At 38.1% G+C, this 12,292-nt stretch overlaps 2 protein-coding genes across 2 annotated transcripts; both read left to right on the top strand.

Annotated features, from left to right (window-relative positions):
* The first annotated feature begins 827 nt into the window (after nt 1–827).
* Nucleotides 828–5,338, top strand: LOC141591576 (uncharacterized). Its single transcript, XM_074411956.1, has 10 exons — nt 828–1,224; nt 2,262–2,347; nt 2,978–3,044; nt 3,474–3,616; nt 4,114–4,162; nt 4,236–4,373; nt 4,468–4,548; nt 4,628–4,804; nt 4,905–4,991; nt 5,104–5,338. The coding sequence occupies exons 1-10, from the start codon at nt 961–963 to the stop codon at nt 5,164–5,166; spliced, it is 1,155 nt and encodes a 384-aa protein (XP_074268057.1). The 5' UTR covers nt 828–960; the 3' UTR covers nt 5,167–5,338.
* A 1,956-nt stretch (nt 5,339–7,294) lies between these two features.
* LOC141591577 (uncharacterized) lies at nt 7,295–11,199 on the top strand. Its single transcript, XM_074411957.1, has 3 exons — nt 7,295–7,418; nt 9,719–9,868; nt 10,730–11,199. Exons 2-3 carry the CDS (start codon nt 9,724–9,726, stop codon nt 10,990–10,992), a joined length of 408 nt encoding a protein of 135 aa, XP_074268058.1. The 5' UTR covers nt 7,295–7,418; nt 9,719–9,723; the 3' UTR covers nt 10,993–11,199.
* Nucleotides 11,200–12,292: the final 1,093 nt, after the last annotated feature.

Here is a 12,292-nt window from a genome sequence, read left to right as displayed (position 1 = left end):
TCGACTCAGGGATACGCGCAGAGAGAGGTGCTCGGCGCGGGTACGGGGTGGAGAGATGGTCGGCGCGTCGATGGGAGTGTGGAGGGGGGATTGGCAGCGGGGGAGGATGTCGGTGCAGGGAGGGTGGTGGGGGATGCCGGGTGAAATTGATAATTGGGTTTTTTCATTTTTCTTGTTTCTCTCTGGTTGGAGGTGAGAAATGGGAGGGGCACACTTAGAAGAAGGGGGAAAAAAGTGCGGGATTAAGTAAAATGATGTGCGGGATTTAGCACGTCCCAAAAAAAAAAGAGTACATTTACCCCGCTTTCTAAAATTTACAACGATTCAATTCACTAATCCAACCCAATCTCCTACCATTAATACGCTAATAAGGGATAAAATCTACAACACTCCAATGTCTACATGTGGCCAACTGAACGAGTCAATCTGGCCCGACCTAGCCCTAACTCATCTAAGACAAATCCCAACCCGGCCCAAGTTATTGTTGATCCTCCCTGACCCCGACCTAACCCCTAAGGCTCTAACCGACCCCTTACTTGGGATAAATCCAACTCATCCCAAACTTGACCAATGACCTTTTTCTCTAAAGCTTCCAAAAAATATCTAAATTCACCCAGTTCTGTACTTTTGTCCACCCCCAACCCATCTTCTGACCAAGTCAAGGTCAAACCTGAACCTACCTTGCCCGACTCTCCTCTAAAACTGAGTCGAGGTTGGATGATCCAACACCGACTCATGTCTGGTTTCGAACCCGACCCGTGTCCCATCCAAACCCGTGCAATAAAAAAAAAGAGAAGTTGGGTAGACGGGTACGTCGGGTAGTTGCCAGTTGGTGTACAACCTTGAAGACAAATTATTTGAAGCCTAGTAATCTCCGCAAACATTTTCTTTTCTACACAAACTTCAGCTGAACCGAAGCACACTGCCATAGCCATAACTCTCTTTTTATCTCCATAACCAATGTCTTCCTCCATTGTCGCACCTTCCTTATCACTCAAGAAGCTTTCTTTGAATTGCTCAGATTCTATTTTAACCTCCAAAGTTTCAACCTTGATTGGGTTTAATAATAATAATAATCATGGCTGTAGTTTTCTTAGAATTCGTCCTAGAAATTTGGATGTTTCTAAGGTTCATATGAGTGTTTCTGTTGGATCTCACCCTTCTGTTGATGATGCTCTCTTCTCTACTTATCAACCCACTTCCGCTTTCCTCTTTCCTGGTCAGGTTCGTTGATTACTCTCCATTCCATTCCGTTTCGATCATTTCTTTACGTTTTTCTTATTTGGGTGTCTCCGTCATTTCTTTACGTTTCTGTTTTAATTACGTGTGAGTAGGTAATTGCTCACTGGTGTTTGGCTTTTGTTATTTTTTGTGAGGCAGTTTAATAAAAGGTAAACAAATGATTGGACTGTGGGATTGTTTTCTAAGACGTACATTGTCTTATTTCCTAGTCTTTGTGTCAAAAGCAAAGGTAAAGAAATAACCCGGACGGAGGGATTATTCTCACAATTAATTGATTGGGAATATTTCATAATTCATGTATGAAGAAATGAAGAGTTTTAGGGGGTAATGTTTAACGAGTTGTCTCGGTCATTTCTTTACGTTTCTATTTTAATTACGTGTGAGTTGGTAATTGATCACTGGTGTTTAGCTTTTGTTATTTTTTGTGAGGCGTAGTTTAATAAAAGGTAAACAAATGATTGGGACTGAGTGATTGTTTTCTAAGACGTACATTGTCTTATTTCATAGTCTTTGTGCCAAAAACAAATGTAAAGAAATAACCCGGACGGAGGGATTATTCTCACAATTAATTGATTGGGAATATTTCATAATTCATGTATGAAGAAATGAAGAGTTTTAGGGGGTAATGTTTAATGAGTTGTCTCGGTCATTTCTTTACGTTTCTATTTTAATTACGTGTGAGTTGGTAATTGATCACTGGTGTTTAGCTTTTGTTATTTTTTGTGAGGCGTAGTTTTAAAAAAGGTAAACAAATGATTGGGACTGTGTGATTGTTTTCTAAGATGTACATTGTCTTATTTCCTAGTCTTTGTGCCAAAAGCAAATGTAAAGAAATAACCCGGACGGAGGGATTATTTTCACAATTAATTGATTGGGGATATTTCATAATTCATGTATGAAGAAATGAAGAGTTTAAGGGGATAATGTTTACAGTCATTAGGAAGAAGATACCGAAAATTGGGAGATTTTGATGGGGATTATGGTGAAGTAAGGGGTGATAATAAATTGATGTTTTGCAGGGAGCACAAGCTGTGGGAATGGGAGCAGAAGTCCAGAATGTGCCTGCTGCTGCTACATTGTTCAGCAAAGCTAATGACATTCTTGGGTATGCCTTAATTTATAGTAGTTTTTCAACGGTTCTATGATTAGAATATTCGGTTACTCCCTCCAACCTAACCATTTGTTTACCTTTGATTAAAATAACCCTCACTAAGGGTCCGTTTGGATACAATTTTAGGAGGGAAAGGGAGGGGAGGGGGAGTGAGGGGAGGTGAAGGGAGGGGAGAGAAGGGGAGGGCAAATGGAATGTGGGTGTTTGGATAACAAAAATTATGAAGGGAAATGGAAGGGGAGGAAGGAGGGAGATGAAGAATGGATGGAGGATTGAAGGATGGTGGTGGTATAATTAGAGTCCAAATAATTTTTTCTTTCCAAATCTTGCCACCCTTAGAAAGATTATAATTTGTTCTATAGGAGGGAAAATAAGTCCTCTTATTTCTCTCCCCTTCCATTTCCTTTCTCCCATATTTTTTATCCAAACAAAGAAAATTAAATCCCTCCCTTTCCCTCCCCTCCCCTTCTCTCCAATTCTTTCAATCCAAACGGACCCTAAGAAAACAAATGATTGGGACAAAGGGACTATATTTAAAGTTGTGATCTTTGGTTGAGGATGACATTATTGACATTCTTTCATGAAGGGAATGTTTGACTTAGTTATTGGGTTTAAATTTTGTAGTTTTGATCTTCTTGATATTTGCATCAATGGACCAAAGGAGAAGCTTGATTCTACTGTTTTGAGCCAGGTACGTGTTTCCTATCCTGTTAGGCTGTGTGTTAAATATTGGAAATTGGTTGCTCGTAAAGGCTCATAAACCCAAAATGAGTCGGTAATACCTGAAGTATTGGTGATCAAGTTTATGTACTGTTAAAGCGTGACCAGGGCAATTGTGATTCTTCTGTTAATCTGTTTATGCTTTCCTTCCGTGACTGAGTTCTATCTAAATGCTGTACTAAGAGATACATTAGTGATATGGAGTACATCGTAAAGGGACTGTTAAAAGAAAAGAATTTTCTTTCCAGCTGGACAACTTAGTTATTGCTTAGAGAAATTATCCGACATGTCATGGACTCATGGCATTGTGATATCTAAGAAAATATACCACTGTTAGAAACTATCGAGTATTATGAAAAGATGCTTCAGCAACGGTAACTACAATGTAACATCCCTGCAGCCGGCTATATATGTGACAAGCTTAGCTGCTGTTGAGGTTTTGCGTGCACGTGAGGGAGGCCAGCAAATAATTGACTCGGTGGATGTGACTTGTGGTCTAAGTTTGGGAGAATACACTGCCTTAGCATTTGCTGGAGCTTTCAGGTGTGTCTAGAAATTTTGACGAGATTGCTTTTGTTGATGCAATTTTTTGTTTTCTTTTTTAGTGCATATGTGGGTTACTATCTGCTTTCTTCGTCTCTTATCATGGTTAAGTTGCCACGCTGATGATGTATTCCCTTCGACTTTATATTGAAAAGGCACATCTACCTTTTTGCTCGTGTTCATTTCTCGGACGGAAGTTGTGCTTTTCTAGAAAGTAGAAACACATTGTTTGATTAGGACCTATGTTACTCCGACACAACACTTAGCTGCCGTGTCGCATGTCCGACACTTACCTGTCCGATACCTACACGACACTTCGACACTTCATTTTAGACCAAAAAATCGCACAAAATAGCCGTATCCGACACTCGACACGTGTCAGACACGACACCTGTGCCGGAGAGTCAGGGTAACACAGATTAGGACTTGTGCTTCTAGCGATTTCTTTTGGTAGTACATTGTCCTTACTTCACCGTTTTATGTTTTTATATTTCAAGCTTTGAGGATGGGCTTAAGTTGGTGAAGCTAAGGGGTGAAGCTATGCAGGTTAGATATTCTTAGACTAGCTTGTATCAATGTCCTTTTTAAAATGTGAATTAATGATTCCGGGTCATTGTAGGCAGCATCCGATGCTGCAAAGAGTGGCATGGTTAGTGTCATAGGGCTTGATGCAGAGAAGGTCCAAAAGTTATGTGATGCTGCGAATGAAGAAGTTCCTGAAGAGGAAAGGGTTCAAATAGCTAATTTCCTATGCCCTGTTAGTACCTCGTAAATCCAATGTTTAAAACTCAACAATCGAATTCTCTATATAAACGAAAAGCGTGAAAATGATTTTCGTCATACTAATGCAGGGAAATTATGCTGTTTCTGGTGGTTTCAAAGGAATTGAGGCTGTTGAAGCCAAGGCAAAGTCCTTTAAGGCCCGTATGACGGTAATTTCTGTCTACAATTCTGATACTTCATACCTATAGGAGGGAGCCTGTCATTTATCCTTCCTCGATCTTGTCTCAGGTCCGACTAGCTGTTGCTGGTGCATTCCACACCAGATACATGGAACCAGCTGTTTCCAGATTGGAATCAGCATTAGCTGCCACAGATATTAGGACACCACGTATACCAGTCATATCCAATGTTGACGCACTACCCCATGCAAATCCTGACACCATTAAGAAGATACTGGCACGACAGGTAGTACGCTATCCTAATACTTGATGGCCAATAATTTTTCTTACTTGGAAACGGAAATACGTGTAAATTGTATACTCTTAACTTAAAATTTATATGATAGGTGACTTCTCCTGTGCAATGGGAGACGACACTGAAGACTCTTCTGAACAAAGGATTGAAGAAGAGCTATGAATTGGGACCTGGAAAGGTAAGTGTAGTATACCGGATAAATTGTGCAAATTGTATCTTCTCTTAACCAAGGATCCTCGATAAAGTAAAAATGGTCGTCTCATAGTTACTTTTTTTGGTGGTGGAATCAGGTAATTGCGGGGATCATGAAGAGAATCGACAAAGCTGCAGCAATCGAGAACATTAGTGCATGAAAGATTCCAGGGAACTCATCTTCCATACATCCTAGAGGCTAGCTTACCCTTTTTTTCGAGCAGTCAGCTTTTACTCTTATCACCGTGATCAGATTTATTGAAAAATAAAAAATTGTAACCATAGATGTACTACGCGTATAGTAATGCCTACGACATGCCCTCTAGAACATTATTTTGATTGTCCTTGTCAGCTCAGAAGCTTATACTAGAAAATGTCGTGTACTCGTGTTAGCAGGACAAGTAATGTCTAGAACATGCCCTCAAGAACATTACTTTCATTCTGTCAGCTCAGCTCGAAGCTTCTACTCGAACATACCTAGGTACTGTGGTAAGTCTATACGACATTCAGCGATGATGTATGCTCGTCAGTATGACAGTATCGCGCATCTGATAAATTGTGTACTATGAACACATGTTAGCATTGTCAAACTAGTAAAGGGAGACATTAAAGCCCATGTACCTTCATGTGGGCGTCCATCACCGGAACACGTAGTTTTCCCCCCCAAAATGATTTCTAACAGTACAAGAACTTAGTCGATTTTGTTGTCTGAATTTCGTGTAAACGTTTATCAAGCATAACAAAACCGTGTGAAGTGTCTAGGAATATCTCCTACCGACAGTTGGAGCAATTCCCATCGGTATTGAAGACAACCTATTTATTCTTTAGCAAGTTCATTTTAAACCCATTTAACCTGTTTAATCCGTTCAATTACTTAACCCAACTAAAGCTTTAACAACCTAATTAATCCAAAAAATGATGAATAATAATTCTTACTTTAAAGCACGTTGTTTATATTATCCAGTTAACTAAACGGAATATGACTAATTTAAACAAATGGGTTATTTGTCTCGAGTACGTGTCGGAGGAGATCAACCCTAATATAACTCATATAAGTTTCGTGTCGTGTTGTGTCCATGTCATCCCATTTACATAAATGAGTCGCAATATCTTAACCCTAACCCACTAACTTTGTGACGGTTCAGTTATTGATCGGATCTAATCCCCAATTAGACCTGGCAAAAGCAACCCGACCCGAAAAAGCTGACCCGAGACCCGAAGTGACCCGAACTACATCACTCGAATGTGACCCGAAAACCCGAATTGACCCGACCAACCCGAACATGACCCGAGCTTTCTTGACCCGAACTGGCCTGACCCGAAAATGACCCGATCCGAAACCACTAAATACGAAAATGATCCGACAAAATATAACTCTAATTGAACCGAAAAGACTTGAAATGACAATTTCTCTATTATTCATTGACCTGAAAATAGACCTGGCAAAATCAACCCGACCCGATTGACCCGATCCGAAAAGGATGACCCGAGACCCGAAATCGACCCGAATTGCTGAACCCGAATGACACCCGAAGCCCGAAGTGACCCGACCCGACCCGAAAATGACCCGAGCTTTCATGGACCGTGAATGTGATGACCCGACCCGATATGACCAATCCGAAACCACTCAACCCGAAAATGACCCGACAAAATATAACTTTAATTGACCCTAATAGACTTGAAATGACTCTCTTCTCTTAATCTTTAACCCGAAAATGGCCTGACCCGAATTAACCCGACCCGCTTGACCCGAAACTCACCCGACCAACAAACCCGAAATAGACAGTAAATCCAAAATGAACTGACCCGATCCGAACTAACCCGAAAATTTGAGAAACCCGAAATGACCCGACCAACCCGGCCGGTTGACCCGTTTTTGCAGTCTCACCGAAAATGACCGACCCAAACAACCTTGAATCGACCGACCAACAAACACGAAATGACCCGTCCCGACCCGAATTAACCCGAAATCAATGAGAAACCCGAACTGGCCCGACCCGAGTTAACCCGACTTGAACCCGACCCGTTTTGCCAGGTCTATGACCCCAATGGATCAAATCTTTTATCAATTTACTTCTAAATTTAAATACGGAGTATAATTCTTACTATTATACCCTTCGTCCCGGTCATTGGCTTGTCTTTGGTTTTTGCATAAAGACCAACGAAAAAGAAGGAGGCTAATAATTAGATGACAAATAAACAAATGACCATAACACCCAAAATAAAATATGTAAACAAATAAACGGTGAGTACTTGAAAGGGATCAACTATTAAATTTGCCTTCAGTGTCGCCTGTCCGTAAGGGCAAAAATACACACTTTGAATTTGCTCCTTTTAAAAGCGCAATACAAGGCTCCTTCGAACGGAGACTCCATTCTCCGGCAACCTTCGTCAGGTCTCGCAAATCCGATCAGTAAGTTCTATAATCTCTATTTTACTAATTCTTAATCAAGATTATTAGTCTTTTTTATCTACTTATAATTGCTATTAGATTGATTTTTTTTTTTGTTTAACTTAAATTCCCAATTACTCAAACCCTAATTTAATAGGAGTATTTAATTTAATTTCATGATTACTTGTTTATGATCGGTTACTTGCTTGTTTGCTGGTTTCTTTACTAATTTGATGAATTGATCAAGGTTGGTTATGTATGGTTCTTTTATTAGGATTAGTCGTGTATGGTAATCCGATTTGTTGGTGATCGAAACCGATTTCGTAATCAATGATTACTACGTTAATTACGAGATTAGTCGAGGAAACGAAGCAATTTCTAATGCATTGCCCTTGTCAAGTTGATAAGAAATTTTACTGAATTGGTTACTCGTATAAAATAGAACCATTACACAATCGCTGCTAGAACTTGCGTTTCAGCTCGCTTTAGAGTGATTGTCCGTTAAGTCAATGGCATACTCTTCTTTTTTGTCGATCAAGCCGCTCCCCTCTATGTTATTGTTTAAATTGTACGCCTTGTGTGTGATGGCCGTTTTTGTACGAGTTTCTCTGCCTTAAACATAGCAACATTTTGTTTCTGTGCCTTAAACACTTCCCTGTAAACATAGGATATTCGCATATAATTTGGCACCTTGTTCAAGTTGCTCCCGCCGCTTTTCTATTTTCTTCCCATTTTTTTTTAAATTTCCCCCACATTTATAAGAAGTAGGAAGAAGAAAAAAAAGATCGGAGAGAGTAATAACTAATTTTTTGATTTAAGCATAACTAGTCACTTTTAAGTAAGATTTCAATAGTTTAACTACATTCTCATGAAAATAATTAGCATCAAAAAGAGACGGAATGCCTCCAATTTCTGACGCGCAGCTGTCTGATTAGACCTGTTATTGTAATTAGAATTGGAATCCTGAAAAAAATATTTTTTGATATTTTTTAGTTATTTGAATTCTATCCTACTGAGTCGAGTTCTCTGTTGATAGTATGACACTGGATGTGATTTCTCCTTGAAGTTATGTCACTATGCAACTATGAATATGGAGTTTATGTAATAATCATTTTGATATATAGGCCGTAATGCCTTTTTTCTTAAGTGCTCCCTGCTCCTTAAATCATGTTGGGGAGAGTTTTGGGAGATGGTAAGACATTGTAGGATTTCAAATGACGACTGTTTTGGTACGGATTGCAAATAACTTGCTTCGTATATGGTTTTTTATCCTACTCTAAATGCTAGCGGTTTCTTGAAGACTAGGTTTGGGCTATTTTTTGTGTTGGATCACGATTTTAATCTTCAAAATGAACTGTTATCTAGATTTTAGATTTGTGTGGTGGTTAGCTTCTTTGTGGGTGGGATGAGGGTGACAACGATCCCTTCTCTTGGCAGTTGGCGCGGGAGGGTTAGGATGAGTTTTTTTATATATAATTTGCTATTGAATTTCATGGTATGATGAAGGGGAACATGTCCAACCTTATTTGAAGAACTTGATAAATGGGTGGGAATATATTATCCTCTCTGTATGTTGAATATAATGATGAACAAGTAGTATTGAGGTTAAAATTATGATCACATGCAATATGACAATGTGCGTTAGTGACTCAAGAGGCCCTTGCCTGTGCCCTATGGTGAGAAGGTGGGTCTAATGTATGCAACCTCATCCGAGGTGTTTTTGGATGACCCGTAATGAAAATTGCATTGTATTGCGTCTACTGGTTGGTAATCCACTATGCATGAATTGCAAACAATTTATTCTTCATTTTTTCCAAAGCTCTGTGAAACGTGAAATGGAAATTATGATGGACGTGCAATATGCATGTAAAGTATTTTAATAAATGGTTACTAGTCTCCAAATGGATCTCAAATGATAGGCTTCCTATTGTTTCCATTTTGCATCTCCAAATGGAATATCATGTATCCTGAAATCTACGCCTGAAGATTGTATCTCTGATGATACTGTTGTGATGTGTGCCCAAAAGGACTTATCTTTCTGCGTTACATTTTTTTATCAGGAGCTTCTGTTGCCTGTCACAGTTGCTTCGTGTGGAGTACTTGAAACTTAATACAAGTTTAAATTTGTGCATTGAGTGGGAATTTTCTAGAAACTTTTGTGTAAATGAAAAGAATATATGGTGCAACTTGTCCCTATTTAACTGTTTTCCTCAAACTCCTATTTTAACTTTGTTTTACAAGCAAACCTGCAATTCTTGTCATATTTCGTATATATTGGACTTCGAATATCAGTATTTGATCTCTGGTTGACCTGCTTCCAGAAAAGATGTCGGCATATGAAAATGTTGTTGGTGGTAAGCTGAAGCTTAAGGGTAAAGCATTGGATGTGAAGAGTAGTGGTGTCAAGAAGAAGAAGAAACAAAAGAAGCTTTATGAAGATGTCACCGAGAGAAAGGAAGAGAAAGTAGAAGGTTAGTTTATGACTTTGCTACGACATATTGCTCAAATTATTAATTCGTTTCAGACTCCTTCTCGCTTCATATTGGCTTCTGTCCGTTTGATATCATTTTACTCTTATGTTTCTTTTCAGAGAGGAGCTTTGTGCTGTCTTCGTAAACTACTTATCATATTGTCTTTTGGATGTCAATTGATTTTCAATTTTTTTTTACTCATGCTTATTAAGTCCGACTCGTTTTATGCTGGTCGCCTGAACTGTGTCAAATACGGTGAAAATATGTCACTCTTTTATTTGCGTCTCAAAAGAGTAGGTGGCATGGCTAGCTTGTCTAATGGTGGAAATAATGAGCATAAATGTATTTGTTCCTGGTATAGTTTTTGAGTATTAAGATAAAGTTATTGAGTATTACAATACTCGGAAACATCTTTTAGAATCACCCATTAATGAAACACCAGTAAGTGGATTATACATCTGATGTAGCACATCAGATGGTATAGTTTTTGAGTATTAAGATAAAGTTATTGAGTTTTAATTTAAAAATTTTGAGTTTTTTATAAAGTTTTTGAGATCATTTATTTAAACATTAATCTCAAAAAATTACATATAAGCTCGGAAAAATTTGATTTTTGACATCATAAAACTAAAATGTAATTTATAAACACTGTAAAACTCAAAAAATACACAAAAACTCAAAAAGTCATTGAATGTGAGGTAGTACATCTGATGTACAATCTTTTTCTCATGAAACACGGTAGTAGTTAGTAGTTACCATTACTGATTAAAAAATGGAATTATACTCTTCTATGATATATGATGACGCTCATGTAAAGATGGTTTCATACAAGTGTGTAAAATTTTCTCTTGCTTGGTGTAGGTGGCGATGCAGAATCTTCTCTTGCTGATGGGGAAGAAGACACGAATGAATCCGACAAGTTAGGTGGGGAAAGAAAGGTCGGTAACTTTGGCGATCATCTAACACCTGCTGAGAAACGATACATAGAGCAAAGAGAGAAGCTAGATGCCCAGAAATACGAAAAGACATCTAAGAAATCTCACCGTGACCGTCTCGATGACTTCAACCAGTACCTAGCCGATCTGAGTGAGCATTACGATATTCCTAAAGTTGGTCCTGGCTAAGTGAGTACTTTCATCACGTCCTTCGGCTGTAAAATTCCTTCTACACCGGGATTGTTAACTGTTTTTAGTTGTGCTAGTTTCATTAGAATTGTAGTCCTTTCCTCAATGCACCAAGGCTTGAGGAAACAAACCATTGTCCTCGACGCTGGTTTTGTCAAAAAAATTATGCTTTAATGACTACGTAGTGAGTTAGTGTACATCTTTTAATTTGGCTGGCCGTTTCCCATTTTTCTTCTGTATGAGTGATGTTCGGCTTCTGGGTCGCAGTCCTTCACACTGATAGAGTGATGGATGTGGATTCAAGCAGTTTTCTCAATGGGCCTATAGTTGCACACTTGCACGTTGCCTTCAGTAAGTGGATCATGCATCAGATAGTATAATTTTTGAGCATTAAGATAAAGTTTTTTAAGTTTTAATTTAAAAATTTTGAGTTTTATTATAAAGTTTACGAATTCATTTACTTAAAACATTAATCTCAAAAAGGCACATTATAACTCAAAAAAAGTATATGTAAGCTGAGAACAAATTGATTTTTGATTTTTGACATCATAAAACTAAAATGTTAATTTATAAACTCTATAAATCTCAAAAAAAAAATATACAAAAAGTCATTAAATATGAGGTAGTACATCTGATGTACAATCCTTTTTTTCCGTTGCCTTTGTTATTAGGAAAAAAAGGGTTTCAACTAAAGTTCCTCTTAAACACGACTTCATGTCACATTCCGATGATTAATAAAATTCCCTTTTTTCAGCTCTGTTCTTTCTGGTTTAATTTTAGCTCATTTTAGTTCAATTCAGTTTCGTTTTGTTCACCTTCAGGTTGACTTACACAAGTTTATTGTAAAACAGGTTCGGTTAAATCTAGTTTTAGCCACTGGATTGTTTATGTTAGCTTTTGTTTTACACTATTTTGGTGTAGACAGGAAACAAGATAAGATGGTTGGTTGCTAATGATGCTAAAAGAGAAGTATTTGACTGGTTTGACCATGAATGTATGATACTCCGTAGATTAATAACAACATAAAATTTGGAGATCTAGTAATAGACTACTCCTATGATGTTTGGGAGATCTTAGATGTTGTAGGCCATACTCCCACACATGACACACCCTTAGTCCTTAGATCAGAATATTATATGGGATCCAAAGTTTCCACCCACATTTATAAAGTGCTAATTCCTCATATTCACTAAATTCCAAGTCCACTACGTAATAAGAGAGCCTTTAGCATGCAATGAATGAATTCAAGACACTTGAATAAAAAAATACAAATTCTCATTATAGATGAACACTATAGATT

This window comes from Silene latifolia, chromosome 7 (genome assembly GCF_048544455.1).
Source record: "Silene latifolia isolate original U9 population chromosome 7, ASM4854445v1, whole genome shotgun sequence".
Lineage (NCBI taxonomy): Eukaryota > Viridiplantae > Streptophyta > Magnoliopsida > Caryophyllales > Caryophyllaceae > Silene > Silene latifolia.
The sequence above is the reverse complement of the archived record's forward strand: the minus strand, read 5'-3'. Positions and strand labels throughout refer to the sequence as shown.